Source organism: Narcine bancroftii, chromosome 5, assembly GCF_036971445.1.
Source record: "Narcine bancroftii isolate sNarBan1 chromosome 5, sNarBan1.hap1, whole genome shotgun sequence".
In the NCBI taxonomy this organism is placed as follows: domain Eukaryota; kingdom Metazoa; phylum Chordata; class Chondrichthyes; order Torpediniformes; family Narcinidae; genus Narcine; species Narcine bancroftii.
This window is the reverse complement of record NC_091473.1, coordinates 141,559,859-141,578,890: the sequence shown is the minus strand read 5'-3', so window position 1 is coordinate 141,578,890 and position 19,032 is coordinate 141,559,859. Positions and strand designations below refer to the sequence as shown.

Here is a 19,032-nt window from a genome sequence, read left to right as displayed (position 1 = left end):
ACACTACCAATAAGTAGAAATTCTGCATGCCCACAGGAAAAAATGTCAGTGTTGTACGTGATGTCATGTATGTACGCTGACAATAAATCTGAACTTTGACTTTGAGATGGGGCGGGGGGGTTAACAGAGAAGTCCACATTAATGCCATCTGATTGGAGGGTGCCCAGACAGAAAGAGTTTGTCCTCCAATTTGTGGATGCTCTTAGTTGGGCAGTGCATGAGACCATGAACTGATATGCTGACATGGAAATAGGGCAGGGAATTGAATTGAGTTGCTACTGGAAGATCCCTGCTATTACAGCAAACAGAGCAAAGGTTCTTAAAAGTGATTGGCCAGTCCCTCCAACATAGAGGAGGCCACAATGGCAGTGCCAGTGATGAACCCTGCAGATTCACAAGTGAAATGTTGCTTCATTGGTTTGTGGCCCCAAATGGTGTAGCATTTTCAGCAGTTACAGGAGAAGGTACCAAGGGGACGCTTTGTGTGAAGGGATGAGTGAACTAGAGATCCACAGAGGGACCGGACCCTGCAGAAGGTGGAAAGGGGAGAGGGAAAGATGTGTCTGGTGGTTGCATCACAATGTAGTTGGTGGAAATTGCACAGGATAATGTGTGGGATACAGAGGCTGGTCGGGAGATAGATGAGAACAATGGGAATCCTGTCCTTGTTGCGCCTGGGGACAGAGGGAGCTAGGGCAGATGCGCAAGAAATGGAGGATATTCAAGTTTATGGTAGTGGAGGGGGAGCCACTTTTTCTTTTGAAGGAGAACATCATGGATGATCTTGCTGGAAGGCTTCATCCTAGGAGCAAATACAATGGAGACTGGGGAATTATGAGGAATATAATCCTTACAGGGAACAGGGAGTGAAGAGGTGTAGTTGAAGGAACTGGGAGAGTTGATGACTTTGTAGAAAATGTCAGTTGAAAGTTTGTCCCCCAAGATGGAGACAGAGAGATCAAGAAAGGGAAGGACAGAGTGACATTGAGGTTAGGGTGGAAGTCGACAAAAGCTTATCATAAGCGCACACGGCAGCACCAATGTAATCGTCAATGTAGCGGAGGAAAAGTTTAGGAGCCTTGGCCATTGTAGGCTTGTAGTTTGGATTGTTCCATATAGCCAACAAAAAGGCAGGCTACATCGCAAATTAATCGAGATTAGAGAAGAGCTTAAAAGAGCTACTGAATACCTAAATTTGATTTGCATTCTATAAGGTAGTTTCGCAAGCTCAAATTATTCAATAATATTAAACAAGAAAATAGGAACAACCTCCCAAGCCCCTAGAGTCTCCCCTGCCATTCAATAGGATCTTGGCTAATCAATGCTGGCTTTGGCAACTCTTCTATACCAGTTTCCCACAACTTTAAATTCCTCATCTTTCAAACCCTTATACCCATCTTAAATATGTATCTAATAATAGGCCCCACCAGTCAGGAGCGGGGAATGACAGAGATTCACTACCCACAGAAATGAAATTTCTGCACACCTCAGTTGACCCTTATCCTGTAACTATGTTCCCTTGTTTGTGATTCTCTCATTAGTAACACACATTTTGTCAAGCACATTTTGAATCAGGTTACTCTCTTGTTCTTCTAACCTCCAAGGAATATCAAGTTAGCTTCAAATTGTCCAATGTTTATGTGGTAGGAATCAGCTTCGTGGCTCACACATCTTGTCAAGCACTCTTTAGGTCCTTGGACATTTTGAATCAGGTTACTCTCTTGTTCTTCTAACCTCCAAGGAATATCAAGTTAGCTTCAAATTGTCCAATGTTTATGTGGTAGGAATCAGCTTCGTGGCTCACACATCTTGTCAAGCACTCTTTAGGTCCTTGGACATTTTGAATCAGGTTACTCTCTTGTTCTTCTAACTCCAAGGAATATCAAGTTAGCTTCAAATTGTCCAATGTTTATGTGGTAGGAATCAGCTTCGTGGCTCACACATCTTGTCAAGCACTCTTTAGGTCCTTGGACATTTTGAATCAGGTTACTCTCTTGTTCTTCTAACCTCCAAGGAATATCAAGTTAGCTTCAAATTGTCCAATGTTTATGTGGTAGGAATCAGCTTCGTGGCTCACACATCTTGTCAAGCACTCTTTAGGTCCTTGGACATTTTGAATCAGGTTACTCTCTTGTTCTTCTAACCTCCAAGGAATATCAAGTTAGCTTCAAATTGTCCAATGTTTATGTGGTAGGAATCAGCTTCGTGGCTCACACATCTTGTCAAGCACTCTTTAGGTCCTTGGACATTTTGAATCAGGTTACTCTCTTGTTCTTCTAACTCCAAGGAATATCAAGTTAGCTTCAAATTGTCCAATGTTTATGTGGTAGGAATCAGCTTCGTGGCTCACACATCTTGTCAAGCACTCTTTAGGTCCTTGGACATTTTGAATCAGGTTACTCTCTTGTTCTTCTAACTCCAAGGAATATCAAGTTAGCTTCAAATTGTCGAATGTTTATGTGGTAGGAATCAGCTTCGTGGCTCACACATCTTGTCAAGCACTCTTTAGGTCCTTGGACATTTTGAATCAGGTTACTCTCTTGTTCTTCTAACTCCAAGGAATATCAAGTTAGCTTCAAATTGTCGAATGTTTATGTGGTAGGAATCAGCTTCGTGGCTCACACATCTTGTCAAGCACTCTTTAGGTCCTTGGACATTTTGAATCAGGTTACTCTCTTGTTCTTCTAACCTCCAAGGAATATCAAGTTAGCTTCAAATTGTCCAATGTTTATGTGGTCGGAATCAGCTTCGTGGCTCACACATCTTGTCAAGCACTCTTTAGTCCTTGGACATTTTGAATCAGGTTACTCTCTTGTTCTTCTAACTCCAAGGAATATCAAGTTAGCTTCAAATTGTCCAATGTTTATGTGGTAGGAATCAGCTTCGTGGCTCACACATCTTGTCAAGCACTCTTTAGGTCCTTGGACATTTTGAATCAGGTTACTCTCTTGTTCTTCTAACTCCAAGGAATATCAAGTTAGCTTCAAATTGTCCAATGTTTATGTGGTAGGAATCAGCTTCGTGGCTCACACATCTGGTCAAGCACTCTTTTGGTCCTTGGACATTTTGAATCAGGTTACTCTCTTGTTCTTCTAACCTCCAAGGAATATCAAGTTAGCTTCAAATTGTCCAATGTTTATGTGGTAGGAATCAGCTTCGTGGCTCACACATCTGGTCAAGCACTCTTTAGGTCCTTGGACATTTTGAATCAGGTTACTCTCTTGTTCTTCTAACCTCCAAGGAATATCAAGTTAGCTTCAAATTGTCCAATGTTTATGTGGTAGGAATCAGCTTCGTGGCTCACACATCTTGTCAAGCACTCTTTAGGTCCTTGGACATTTTGAATCAGGTTACTCTCTTGTTCTTCTAACTCCAAGGAATATCAAGTTAGCTTCAAATTGTCCAATGTTTATGTGGTAGGAATCAGCTTCGTGGCTCACACATCTTGTCAAGCACTCTTTAGGTCCTTGGACATTTTGAATCAGGTTACTCTCTTGTTCTTCTAACCTCCAAGGAATATCAAGTTAGCTTCAAATTGTCCAATGTTTATGTGGTAGGAATCAGCTTCGTGGCTCACACATCTTGTCAAGCACTCTTTAGGTCCTTGGACATTTTGAATCAGGTTACTCTCTTGTTCTTCTAACTCCAAGGAATATCAAGTTAGCTTCAAATTGTCGAATGTTTATGTGGTAGGAATCAGCTTCGTGGCTCACACATCTTGTCAAGCACTCTTTAGGTCCTTGGACATTTTGAATCAGGTTACTCTCTTGTTCTTCTAACCTCCAAGGAATATCAAGTTAGCTTCAAATTGTCCAATGTTTATGTGGTAGGAATCAGCTTCGTGGCTCTCCTTCAGAATGCTTCCAATGCAACTACAGTACAACTCCAATTATCCAAAATGGTCAGTTCTGGGCCTATTTTGGATAAACTATATTTTTAGATAACTGGTGAATTTTTTTTTAGAGTACAGTAGCGATAGTGTTTAATATAAAACAAACAAGGGAAGGCTTTTTAAACATGAAATGTTTAATTCTCACCAAAAAACACAACCTGAACAAAATGAGATAAATCCAACAACAAAAACTCTAAATTCTACTCAGATTTTTCCAAAGTTTTTTCAACCCGTGATGTCAATTCAGCTTCAAAAAAAAATTGGATAACTGAAGATTTCTGATTGTTTCGGATATTCTCATTTATCCAAAAATTTTTCAGATCAATTGAGGATTTCTGATTTTTCTGAAATCCTCAATTATCTGAAAAAATTTCAGAGCCTCACAGACATCATTTCCAGGTCCAAAAAATTTCAGATAACTGAGGATTTGGATAATTGGAGTATACTATATATCCTTTTCTAGGCAAGGGGTTCAAAACTCTACACAGCATTACAGGTATGGTCTCCCTGTATCACTGCAGAAAAACTGCCATATTGTTAAACCCAACTCCTTTTCAATTAAGTCGGTGTTTTCAACTGCGTGTTGAAGCTGCCTACTGCCCTTTTTTAGTAATTCATGTACTAGAACACAGAGATCCCCCTGAACTTTACCTCATTTGTATTCTCTCTCCATTAAGATAACAATTCATCCTTTGAATCCTCTGACCAAACCACAAGACTTCCACTTCCTCACGTTAAACTCCATTTGCCAGGTTTTAGCCCGATCATTCAATCCTATCCTGCCCATCCCAAAAGAACAGCTTGCTCCTTTCACCTTACTAGTGAAAATGCTTCTGAAATGTGACCTGTTTCTATGACAGTTTCTCTTTGTGAAGTTTTGAGCTTTACATTTAAGTCTAAAATTCTATTTACCCTTTGCCAATTTGCTCAAGGTTCAATTCATCCACAATTATCACCAGTGGTTCTGTTTTTAATTACAGAATTTTTATTGAGCCAGTTAGGAGAGAAGCAGCAATCTACATTTTCCCACATTTATCAGTGGAATTCTAGAACTTCATTCGCCTTCCACCCTCCAACACTATAAAGCCGCTGGATGCAAGTTCAAATGATACTTTCACAATCCATCTGATTTTTGATGTCACTTTTTAATACAGGTATATGAAAAATCAAAATACTTAGCATCCTTTGCCGAGAGAAAAGGTGGCAAAGCCTAATGCTTCCAATCGAAGTGCTGGCAATACCACTGACCAATGCCTGCTGAGACCAGAATCTATCATACGATTCCAGAATTATTGTCAGAGCACATGCATGACATCACACAACCCTGAGATTCTTTTTCCTGTAGGCGAGGCAGAATGATCATACTGGCAGTGCAAAAAGACCGTACACAGCGTATACATGTAAATAAATAACTAAATAGATAACAAACTGACTATGCCATACAGAGAATTTAAAAAAATAAAGTGCATAAGTAAGAGTCCCTAAATGAATCCCTGATTGAGTGTCTGGTGGGGGAGGGGTAGCAGCTGTTCCTGAACTTGGTGGTGGGAGGCTTGTGGCACCTGTACCTTTTTCCTGATGGCAGCAGCGAGAAACGAACATGCATTGGGTGGTGTGGATCATTGATGATTGCTACTGCTCTCTGACGGCAGCGTTACCTTTAGATGTTCTCAATAGTGGGGAAAGTTTTGCCTGTTGTCCTTTTGCAGGGCTTTATGCTCAGGAGTATCGGTGTCTCCCATACGAAACCATGATGCAGCTGGTCAGCACACTTTCCACCACACAATCTGTAGAAATTTTCAGGGGTTTCTGGTGTCATACCAAACCTCCACAAACTCCTGAGGAAATAGAGGCACTGTTGTGCTTTCTTCACAATGCCATTGGTGTGTTGGGTCCAGGAAAGATCCTCCGAGATAGTGACTCCCAAAAACTTAATTTGCTCACCCTCTCCACCTCTGATCCCCCAATGATCACTGGATTATACACCTCTGGCTTTCCCTTCCTGAGGTCAACAATCAGCTCCTTGATTTAGTAGTAATTCCAAATTAATCCAGAAAAAAATCCCTTCAACAATAAAGATTTTAGGTTTAAGATGAACAAATGCAAGTTCCTACAGTAGATTCCTGTACTACATTGGGTGATCCTCAATGGGGTTGAACAGAGATCCAGTCTTGATTAGTATATTGTAAAGCAGATTGAAATACACTGATAATCCCCCACTACTCCTGGGAACAAGGGAAAGAAATGGGTGCTTGTTGTTCTAATATGGAACAAAAATCAGAAGGCTTTTAAATATATTTTCCTTTCTCTACATTAGCCACTAAAATACAACTTTATTTCTTGACAAATGATTGTACACATTAATTCAAGATGACCACTCTATGTCAATTTCTCACTCCACCCCATTTGTAAACAAGATGAATTTATAACCTACTCTTTATCCTAGGGCTGTTGCAGAACATAACTAGTTTCTGCATATTTACCAATAATGTTGCATTTTAAAGTAGCTTTTCCTTTAATGCTTCATTGATTCTTTCAATGGAAACATATAGCAGCTAGAAATTATTTACATTTTGAACTCTGAAGCCACCACCTATATGCAACTACAGTACCTCTAACATTCCTTGCATGCTAAATTATAACCCTACATTACAAACTTGATGTATTCTATAGGAATGATTTTGTACTGTATATATTAGCCATGTCTTCAGTTTATTAAACTACCCAGCTTTACAACTCCAATTCCAACTATACATTCCTATGAAAAGACTGCTATAGTTGTCATTTAGTGCCTTGGATAAAATAACTCACTGCCATTACTAGGAGAGTTTGAACAAACATATTTTCTCTTCCAGAAAGTATAAATAACACAAGCTTCTATCATAACCAAATAAACTCTGCCCAGCATTAAGCTTATTGAAAGAGACCAATCACAAGCTTCAGTCATAACCACCACCATTTCATCTTAATGTTTAACTGAAAATCCAGATGAGAAAATTAAACATAGATCTGTTCAAACATTACATACAGTGTCCTCCATGATATGTTTTGGACAAAGACACTTTTTTCTCTATTTGCCTGTGCTCCATAGTTTTACATTTGAAATCAAACAATTCACATGTAATCTTTGGTTCTTTTTTTTTTAAATTTTATTCAACTGTTTGCATCATTACAGGGAAAAAAAAAGAATCAAATATCCATAGCCCAATGATACAAAATTTTTTAAATATTTTTCTCCACATCCCCCCTTCGACCCAAAAGAAAAGAAACACCTACCATTTAATATACAATAATATTAGCACAGACAATCATAAATTTTTATTAAAAATTACTAATTAAGAGGAGTGAACAAGATAGTTGAGGTGAACGGAACATTATCCATAAAATCTCTATATAGTTTCCAAATACTATAAAAGTTTTCAACTTGATTCCTTAAACTATACATAATTTTTTCCAAAGGTCTACAATTTTGCATCTCATTATACCATCTACTTAATAACACTTCTCGATCATCTTTCTTTGTAGTTGCTATTGCAAAACTTTAAAAATTTTCTTGGTATTTGTCCAATTTCAATTTTATATCCTTTTCATAAATATCTCCAAGTAAAAATATTCTTGGATCCTTTGATATCTTTATCTTCATAATTTGCCCCAATAATAAACTCAGTTCATTCCAAAACCTTTCCACTTTTTCACAAGACCACATTGAATGTAAAAAGTCCCTATTTCTTTCACACATGGAAAACATTTATTTGAATAATTAGGATCAAGTCCATTTAATTTATGTGGAGTTTAATACAATTGATGAAGAAAATTATATTGAACCATTTGATATCCAAGTTACTGTATTCATAACACTTTCATAACATAATTTTGACTAAATCTCCTCCTGAATTTGTATATTTAAATCTTTCTCCCGTCAGATTTTTGATTTATATAAATCTTTTTTTCTTTACAGTTTCTTGTAACTTTATATACATATTGAAGTGCCAGTTAATGAAGAAGACGAAGGCTGAGTAGTTAACCAGAAATCATGGCTTTTATTAGCAGAAACTAGTGGTACAAGAATGAATGATAATGGGTGCATACACAGTTATACCCAAGGGGAGTGTCTTTAGTGGTAGAAAAATAATACACGTCCAATGTCAGTAAAGCAGACTATACAAGATTCATCTATGACACAGATTCATCACACATATTAGTAATAAATTTCTTAGCAACAAATGAATCTGTTATTATATCTTCAAATTGACTTTGTTTAGGGAGTGTCAAATCTGCTCCCAGTCTCTTTTTCAAATACATTTTTAATTGATAATATTCAAAAATTGTATTATGTATATTGTATTTATCTTTTAATTGATCAAAAGTTAAGAAAAAAATTCTAAGAAACAATCCTTTATTCTCTGTAGACCTTTACTACACCAATTATCAAATAAAGAATTCTTCAAAGTAAAAAGAAGTTGATTTTGTTTTAACAACATTTTTGGTAATTGATAATTTTTAATTCCTCTCTCAATATGAATTTCATTCCATATGTTTAAAATATGTTTCAATATGGAAAAATCTTTAGTTCCTTTAAATGACTCACTAATCCATTTATACAAAATCAACTCCTGAATAGATTCACCAATTTTATTCATTTCTATTTGAATCCAAGCTGGTTTTTCACCCCTTTGATAACAGGAGGACAAAAACCTCAATTTTGCTGCTTTAAAATAATTCTTAACATTTGGTAGTCTTAGTCCATCCTGATCAAATTTTCACATTAATTTTTCTAAACCAATTCTTGACATCTTACCTTTCTAAAGAAATTCACGTATTATTTTATTCAAGTTTCGAAAGAAAAATTATGGTAATTGAATGGGCAATGACTGAAACAAATATTGTATTCTTGGAAAAATATTCATTTTCATACAATTCACTCGTCTTATTAACATTAATCTTTATTAATATTAAACTTATTAACAGTAAATCTTTCCATCCTCCTCCAATTTTTAAAAAAAATGGTAAATAATTTAGTTTAAACAACTTACTTATATTTATACTAATTTTAATTCCTAAATATTTAATTGCTTCATTTTTCCATTTAAATTTTGTCAAATCTTTTACATTGAGAGTAATCCATCGGCATTACTTTACTTTTATCAACATTCACTATACAACCCAATACTAACCCATACTCTTTTAATCTCTCATTAAACTTATTTAAAGATATTTCTGGTCTTGTTAAATATACTATAGCATCAGCAAATAAACTAATTTTATGTTCTTCATTATCTACGTCAAATCCTTTCATTTGATTATCAGTTTGAATTACTTCTGCCAATCGTTCAATCGCTAATGCAAACAAAAAGGGTGAAAATGGGCAACCTTGTCCAGAACACCTTTCAAGCAAAAAGGGTTGTGAGATTTGTTTATTGGTAATCACTTTTGATTTTGGTTGATTATACAACGCCTTTATCCAGTTTATAAAAGTATTTGGAATCCCAAAAGCATAAAGTGTTTCAATTTTATTTTTTTTAATCCCATTCCAATCGATCAAATGCTTTCTCTTCATCTAATGCTACCACTACCACGGGAATCTTCCTATTTTGTGCTAAATTAACCAAACTTAAAAATTTAACTATGTTATCTGCAGCTTTTCTATTTTTAATAGAACCAGTTTAAATTGAATCATTTTGGCAAAACTTCAACTAATCCATTAGCTAACAATTCGCTACAATTTTATAGTTTGTATTCAATAATGATATAGGTCTATATAGGCTGTAAACAATCTTTCCCTTTTTTTGGAAAGAGTTATTAATGCTGTTTTAAAAGATTTAGGTAGATCATAAACCTTTTTCATTTGACCTAATACCTCCATCAATACAGGTATTAATAGCTCCTTAAACTCAAAAATTCTGGTGGGAAACCATCTTCACCTGGCACCTTATTATTCTGTAAAGACATTAGAGTCTCATAAACTTCTTTTTCTGAAAAATTCTCGGACAGTCTTATCTTTTCGCCCTCCTTTAACAGCGGTAATTTAATTTGTTTCAAATAAGCTCTTATTTTATCATCTCTCAGACTCTGAACGATAAAGTTTAGCACAAAGGTTTTTCAAATTATCATATTTCCTGCATTTTGTAAGTTATCTGTCCTGATCATTTCTTAGTTGCAATTATTGTTCTAGAAATCTGTTCCATTTTTAATTGCTATGCTAAAACTTTATGGGCCCTTTCACCCAACTTGTAAGATTTTTGTCATGTTCTCATTATATCTCTCTCCACTCTATAAGTCTGCACAGCATTAAGTCTTAATTTCTTTAACAATTTTCTCTTCCTCTCGTCTTTATGTACTTGAATTTCCTGCTCCAATTTCATTATTTCTTTATCTAATTGAGTTACTTCTTTCATGTATTCTTTTATTTTTGGTTTAACTTATTATTTGACCTCTCAAATATGTCTTCATTGAATCCCATAATACAAACTTACTCACAACTGAATCCTTATTAGTGTCAGGAAAAAAATGTTGTTGCCTCATAATATCACAAAATTCCCATTTCTTCAACAGAATAGTATTTAACCTCCATCTATAATCTAACTTTCTTCCAATGAAACAGACAAAATTAAAGGTGAATGATCTGATAAAACCCGCACTTGATATTCCACTCTTTGTACTCTATATTGAAGCTGTGCAGAAACTGAAAAATTATCTATCCATGAATATGTTTTAAATCGAAAAGAATAAAAATAATCTCTTTCACTTGGGTGGATTTTTCTACATATATCCACTAAATCCATATCTTTCAACAAACCTGTTACCATTTTTGCTACCTTATTTTTCACCATTCTATCTACTGATCTATCTAATTTAGGGTCTAAAGCAAAATTAAAATCCTCTCCCAATATAACTTTCCCCTTGGCATTGGTAAATTCATAAAGACATCTTGCATAAATTTTCCAACATCTACATTTGATGCATATACATTCATTAAGGTCCATTGTTCCGAATAAATCTAACAATTCACCATAATGTATCTCCCCATTACATCTATATTAATATCCATTTTAACAGGTAAATTTTTATTAATTAATATTGCTGTACCTCTAGCCTTACAATTAAAAGATGATGCTATTACTGTTCCTACCCAATCTCTTTTTAATTTTTGATGTTCTTTTTCCATCAAATGTGTTTCCTGTAAAAAAAATTGTCAATTTATTTTTTTTTCCCATACAAACCTAATAATTTTTTTCTGATTTGATTCTGAATCCCATTAATATTAATACTAATAAAATTGAATTTATCAGCAATCTAAACTCTCAAAATCCAATAATTGTCTAACTTTCCATCTCCACTCTTCTTACATCCAAAATTCTAACTAAACATTTCATAATACAATTTTTAAATTTAGGTGTATTAAAGAGAAAAAGGAAAGGAAAGAAAGAACAGAAACCCTACACCCCAAAAAAAAGGTATATATTATTAAAGAGTCTTCATACCCTGATCTATAGGAGTTGTGAACAAAAACCACTAGATTCCACAGAGGCCAGGCTCATACTCTCATCTAACTCCCCCCGAAATTATACTATCTCTTATGTCTCAAATCTACTCAAACTTACAATGATCAATTCATTTTTTTTTTTTTTTTTTTAATACACAGATCTATTGGGTAAAAACTGTCCTCTCTAAAGCAGCTTTCAGGTGCTCGGATCCAGATAATGCGCCGGCAGACACAGCTGGAGGAGTTCAGCTGGGACGTTCAGGTGGCCACGGAGAAGATGCCTTTCTGTCACCTGAAGGAGAGCCACGTCCGAACAAATGCCGGCTCCTGTGGTCTGTGGCCATAGTCCCACTGCTGCTTTCAGGTGCAACGGGGGATTCTCCGAGCCAGAGAATATAGGAGGAGGGTTAGGCAAGTGCTCCTCCTGGCCGGGTTCTCCACTTTCAGGTAGCCACCTGACAGACGCATTGGGGTAGAATAGGCCGCTTTACAATTGTATATTCTGGCCACCTGAAAGCAGCTTAATATTTTCTCTCCTCCTAAAACTTGTATCATTTCATTATACATCCCCAACTGCAATCTTTCCACTTCCTCTCTCTCTTCAAATATCTCCCAGCTCTCATCTCATTTTCTCAGGCAACAAATCTGCAAAACAAAAACTTTTAATACTGGTGGGTACCTTTTTTCCCATAGCACATTTTTAACAGCATTAATTATTTTAATTTTTTTTTCAACAAATCAAAACTTGTATCAGGGTAAAAGAAAATATTATTATAAATCAATGGCAATTGTCTCTCCTTCGCAGCCAGCTCCAAGATCTTCTCCCTCACTTCATAATGAAGCAACTTGACCAGAATCAAACGCGGCTTCTGATCTGGCTGTGGCTTAGGTTGTAATGCTCAATGAGCTCTTTCAATCTCAATATCTCCTTGAAATTCAGTTACACCCAAAGCTTGCAAAATCCAACGTTGTAAAAATTTCTTCATCGCCTTCCTTATGTCCGACAATTTTTATATTATTTCTTCTATTAAAATTTTCTAAACACATCAATATTTTGAGTTAATTATTCTTTAGTTGCAGCCACCTCAGCTTGAACCTTCTTCATTTGCTCTTTAACATGCTGAATTTCAAATTCATTACCTTTAATTTTCGCATCCATCACTTAACTTTTTGTTCCATTTGCAACATCATTCTATCCACCTTCTTCGTAGAACCCTTATTTTCAATTATACCCTCATAACATTTTTTAACTTCCATTGTTAACTGTAACAAAGTTTGCTGGAAAGAATCCAAATATTTCTTCATTTCAGTTGTAGATATACAAGGCTCCTTTATTTTCTCCTGTTTTTTGGCCAAAACTCTGTTCAACATACATTTCTTCTTCTTGGTCACTGGAGCAAGCAGTTTCTTGAGCTTTCTTTTTATATAAAGAAATTTGCCTCCTTTTTTTGTGCTCTGCACAGTGTCACTTCTGCACCCGTGGCAGTCAACCATTATCGGGGGAAGACCTTGGACAATTATGTCCAAGGTCTCCCCAGGTCCAGGTCTGTCACCACGGTTATTTGCCTCTGAAGAGCTCCAGGATCCTTCAAGGTCGGCCTCTCTTCTTTATTAGCTTCTTTTTCTTGTTCAAGTTTTTGAAAAGTAACAGTTTATCTTTCTTAGGAGGCATTGTTTATTGTTCTGAAGACCTTCCAATAGCTTTCTCTTTCATTTTCTTGCAGTCAGTTCAGGCTTCTTAACTCTTTTTAAAAACTTTTTCGGAGAGAGGAGAAAATTGAAGTCTAGCCCCACATCATCATGTGGCACTCCCCACCCCCGGTAATTTTTGGTTCTTGATCCTCCAAAATATTAAATATGGAATTTAAACTGGAGGTGGGGGAAGGTGTGCTCAAGGAGGAAATTTTTGAAGAGCTGTCTTAAATTTAATTGGGTCTGTTTGAATATGATAGGGCAATTGTTGCATGCTTTAACTGTACAGGGAAAAGAATGAATTGCTGTACACATCTGTCTTGGAAGATGGCACTACAAATTGGGTTGCGTGCCCCTGTCCGGTCCTAGCAGGCTTGGTTTGGTGTAGAATTGGCAGTCTACAATGGAGCTGGCAGTTTAGTATTTTGTAAAAGCAGGTCAGGGGGTGTGCTTCTCTTCTGTCTTGGAGAGAGCTCCACTTTAATGAATCCAAGAGCTTTGTAACACTCGCTTCTCTTCCATATGTATTTGTGACAAATCAGGCTGCTTGTCTTTGGACTCGTTCAATGGTAGTAGTGTTTATGCTTGTGTATGGGTCCCATGCAGCTACTGGGTGAAGTACAACTTCTCCTTGTCAGAAGTTGAACAATGATGGAAGTTGTGTCTCAGAAAATTTAGGACTTCTGTTGCCTTCACCACTGTAAATTTAGGTGTAAGATACGTCTGGTCATTCAGGATTTTGTGCCAAGGTGCTTGGCTTCATCAAAGGTTAATTAAATGATACCTTCCAGATATTATTCGATGTTATTTGTGTACATGTTGATTTGATCATGAAGAAATCACACCACTCTTTACACCTAGTCCCCTCATTTGCCTTGTGAGTACTCAGGACTGTTTAATTGCTTCATTGGGGCAGGTAGAAGAGAGCTTGGCTTGCTTCTATGCCTTTGGAGTCTGTAGTTGCTATTTTTCAACAGGAGGTCCAGAGCTGTGCCCATGAAAGTCAAAGAAGCCATAATGAGGCTGAAAAACAAGAATAAAACAGTAAGAAATATCGCCCAAACCTTAGGATTACCAAAATCAACTGTTTGGAACATCATTAAGAAGAAAAAGCATACTGGTGATCTCGGTAATCGCAAAGGGACTGGTATTTTAAGATCTCCACTACTGATGACAGAAGAATTCATAATGAAGGAAAATCCCTAAAAGCATGTCCAACAGATCAGAAACAATCTTCAGGAGGCAAGTATGGATACGTCTATGACTACTGTCCGCAGAAGACTTCATGAAAAGAAATAGAGAGGCCTCTGCAAGATGAGAACTCTAGTTCGCCATAGAAAGGATGGCCCGATTAGTTTGCCAAGTATTGAAAAGACTTGCAGGATTCTGGAAAAGGTTCTTGTGGACAGATGAGACCAAGAGTGATGGCAAGAGCAAAACGTGAAGGCTTAAAAGAACTGCCCAAGATCCAAAGCATGCCACAAGTTTGCATCTTGATAATATTCACACCTGCATCTTGAATATTGTTAATGATCTGTCATTTGGGGATTTTTCTTCATTATGGTAAGCATTCTGTCGAAGGTCTTCTTGGAATACCAGTTCCTTTGCGACTTCTGAGCTCCCAGTATGCTCTTTCTTCTTAATGATGTTCCAATCAGTTGTTTTGGTAATCCTAAAGTTTGGGCAATGTCTCTTACTGTTTTATTCTCGATTCTCAGCCTCATAATGGCTTCTTTGACTTTCATGGGCAAAACTCTGGCCCTCATGTTGAAAAATGGCAACTAGACTCCAAAGTTGATCTAACGCAGTGGTTTTTAAACTTTTTCTATCCCTATGCCATAGGTGTTCTGTGATTAGGGAAGAATTACTTAAGGTGGTATGTGAGTGGGAAGAAAAGGCTGAGAACCACTGCTCTAGACCCAATTGTTATTGAAATACAATGCTTGAGGAAAAATTGTCATTGGTCCATTTCCTTTGGAGTTATGAAACTGTGCTCAGAGAGTCAATTAGGTGCGATTAAAACAGTAGTTTTCAAACTTTTTCTTTCCACTCACATACCACTTTAAGTAGCCCATTACTATCACAGAGCACCTATGGCATCAGGATTAATTAAAGTGGTATGTGAATGGGGAAAAAAAAGTTTGAAAGCCACTGATCTAAAGTTTAGCCTGCACTAATGAAGCAATTAAACATACCCAAGATTTCACAAACACCTGTGAAGCCAAATGTCCCAAGCATTATGGTGCCCTGATGAGGAAACTCTGGAGAAAAAAGTGCTGTAATTTTCTACATGATCAAAGAAAATGGATACAAATAACTGTGAATAAAATCTGGAATTTGCACTTTAATTCCATGTGTATTATTTAATTACATAGTTAAAACTGTGGAACACAGGGTCAAATAAAGGGGAAAAAATGTCTTTGTCCCAAACATCATGGAGGACACAGTATGTATGGATAGTATTCGCTAATCTTGGGAATCATTACAGGAAAATGGATGAAAGTATTTTTTTCCCCTGAAGAAGTTTCATAATAAAAATAACCATCAATTCATTTTTCCTGAGGCTTAAAAGCAAATAAGCCCAAACATGCATTGTGGGTATGTCAGACTTCTAAGACCATGTGCACAGATTTAACCACCATATTTTTAGTAGAAGGCTACCTTGCACTGTCCATGCAAATTGAACTATTCCAAAAAACTTATCATTGCCAAGTAATTTTAAAAATGTATGCAAGATAATTATATAAATGGATGTGTTAAATATGCCATTACACACACAGGACAATTGATTTTGAACATTAAGCCAAATTCACAAAACTATGAACTTCAAATAAGCAATATAAACTGTGCTTAGCAATAACTGGTATTTCAGTCAAAAAGACTTCAAACTACTGGACAGACTTTCTTTTTGAAGCCAATGTCACACAAATTCAAAACAGCAGTCAAAATTGGAAAATCCCAGTTATACTGTTTATTTTCTGCTCAGGCAACAGTTGAATCTTAGTAACAATGTTGTTTCTGATGTATTCATCATAAACACAATTTTAGTTGAATCACTTTGATTCATTAACAAGTCAATACCTTTAATTGACCAGTCAAACATTTCTTTAAAACCTTGCCTTCTAGAACTAAACAATTTGGCAGTTTTTCTTAAAACCTACCCAAACTTTCTGTTTTCATCATAAACGAACGCTGCATTTGCTCACACCGTGTCTTTTTATAGGGCGATTTCCATGGTCTTTGGTATATTCAACAACTTTCAGCTTAAAAGCAGCTGAAAAAGAAACAGTCTGTGAAAATCATGTCATTTGTTCTTCAGCTGTGCTCATATGCCCACTGGGATCCTGAAACCAGCTTCAATGGTTAAATACTTAAATACGTCTAAAGGGAACTGCAATGTTTTGCTTTGAAGTACAAAAGACATTTTATTTGCTAAAAAAAAGTGGAAGTTTGTAAAAGATGAATAAATCTTATGATGCAGTCTACAAATACTCCAGAAAATCAATGAGCATTCAGGTACATTTCCAGATCTTGGTCAACAGTAAATATGTAAACATTGCCATTTCTGAGACAGTATTTTAAACTGCTGAAAGGAGAGGAAATGGCTGGCTGGCTCATTCAAGCCTCTTGTCACTAATCAACATGCCTGACATAGATCCAGTAGTAAAACCTAGGCTGTTTATACAAGTTGTAATGTGATAAAGACAAATTGTAGAAAATTATTTTGAATTTAAAAAAAACTGGCTTATATTTTTAATAAGGAACTTCCTCTATATGATTAAACTTGTCCTACTTGCATAATTCCCTACAAACTAGATGCTGAGACAATATTTCAAAAAAATTTCAACCCCAGCCACCAAAGCAATTGACAAAAAACTTTCACAAAGTCCCAATCCCTTTTTAGTTATTTGTAAAGAGCAGTACCTGAGTAACAAAAACATGTACCGAAGGAAATATGCTACAGTGACAGCCTCTGAAGGAAAAAATGTACCAGCCTATTAGGAATATATTGAAATGATTTTCTAGATACAGAATTAACCTTCTCACTAGATCAAAGAACACTGAACTATTTATTTCACTCAGAGCAAACAGATCCCAGATCATATTAAACTGCAGATGTGAACAGACAGTTACAGTTTTCCATTTTAATTAAATCACGTGCATAGGTTAAAGAATATAATTGGATTTTACAATGAAGCAATACAAATTCACCCCAGATTAAGGTGCATAAAAATTTCACACCTGCTCCAGGTCAATCTGAAATATGTATATCCACCTTTATCATTCACAAGATTACAAAGCTAGTTAAAAGGCTTCTCCAGAAGAGAGTTTCATACTCTCATCCATCAAATGATTTTTTTGGGTTAGTTCTCATACTTCAAACCAAAATGTCTATTTTGTGTTGAAAAATGGACTAATCTGTGCTGTGAATGAAAAGCAGAGATAACTGAAATACATCAAATTGTATTTTTAAAGTTTGCTTATTTTCACTAGTATTTTAATAAAGCGTGGAACAATTTACATCCATAGTGTCAATACTGTCGAACCAATTCCAGAGTGCAGTTAGTGAACATCTTTTAATAAAGTGTGCAGCAATTTACATCCATGGTGTCAATACCGTCAAACCAATTCCAGAGTGCAGTTAGTGAACATCTTTTAATAAAGTGTGCAACAATTTACATCCATGGTGTCAATACCGTCAAACCAATTCCAGAGTGCAGTTAGTGAACATCTTTTAATAAAGTGTGCAACAATTTACATCCATGGTGTCAATACCGTCAAACCAATTCCAGAGTGCAGTGAGTGAACATCTTTTAATAAAGTGTGCAACAATTTACATCCATGGTGTCAATACCGTCGAACCAATTCCAGAGTGCAGTTAGTGAACATTTTCTTCACTTATGTTCTTATTGTAGATAAAGTGAGGCATGGATAGCATAAAATACACATCCTTATTTTACCAAATACATCTCAATCCTATATAAAAGATTTCATCATGACCCAATGCAGGATTCCTTCCACCCCAATGGGAGCTGGAAACCTCAGAGTAATAACAATGCTGGAGAAACTCAACTGGTCAAACAGTGCACTTTATACAGCAATCGCAACGTTTCAGGATCGAGATGAGGGGCTGAGTTTCTCCCGCACTGTGTTGTGACTTCAACCACGGTGTCTGCAGACTGCGCGTTTTTTTTTAAATTTTACATTTCAGTCTCAACTTGACCGGCCACAGAAACGGCGGCTTCCGAACAATTTCCACCCCAGGCGCAGACCCGGGCGAAAGGGGAAATAAAGGAAGCCCCCCCCCCAAACCCACCCCCCCACAAACCCACCCCCCCACAAACCCACCCCCCCACAAACCCACCCCCCCACCCCCCCCAAACCCACCCCCCCACCAAACCCACCCCCCCACCCCCTTACCTTGGATCACGTGCTCCGGGGAGATGGTTTTCTTCTCCGACTTGTTGCAGATCTCGTTGGCCTCCGACGAGATGAGGTGAATGAACTCGGTGCAGCAGCTCACCACCAGCTCCCGGGCTTCGTTGGCCACCCGCACGTTGGGCAGCGTCTCCTTGATCATCTTATTGATGGCCGCTCGGGGGATGGTCAGGTCGTCGTCGTTCCCAGACGCCGAAGCCATGATTCACTTCAGATACTTTTTAAAGATTAAAAACCTTCCCACTCGGGGGGTGGCCCCCGGCCACAGTCCCCGCGGGGGGGGGGGGGGGGGGGGGCCTTTGTGGTTAAACACCCCCTCCTGTCCACGCGGCCTCTCACTATCCTCCTTTATTATCCCTCCTCCTCCTCCTCCTCTCTCTCCCCCTCCCTCTATCGCCTCGAGTCCCCGGCCTTCAGGCACTCTCATCAAAACCTCCGAGCGGAGCCCCTTCCGTCCGCCTCCCTCATTGCTCCGCTCACGACGGCAGCGCCATCTTCAATCGCTCGCCGGAAACCATCCGCGAAG

The 19,032-nt window shown here is 37.2% G+C and overlaps 1 protein-coding gene across 2 annotated transcripts in view; it reads right to left on the bottom strand.

Annotated features, from left to right (window-relative positions):
- The window catches only part of dr1 (down-regulator of transcription 1), a 42,195-nt gene extending 23,163 nt beyond the window's left edge, over positions 1-19,032 (bottom strand). The window contains exons 1-2 of one of the 2 annotated variants that reach the window (XM_069939273.1): positions 18,489-19,032; positions 11,022-11,069 (exon numbers count right to left, since the gene is read on the bottom strand). In XM_069939273.1, coding sequence (XP_069795374.1) covers positions 11,022-11,069; positions 18,489-18,708 — 268 coding nt within the window. In that variant the 5' untranslated portion in view covers positions 18,709-19,032. The remainder of the gene's footprint in view (positions 1-11,021; positions 11,070-18,488) is intronic. The other variant, XM_069939274.1, reaches the window with a different exon arrangement.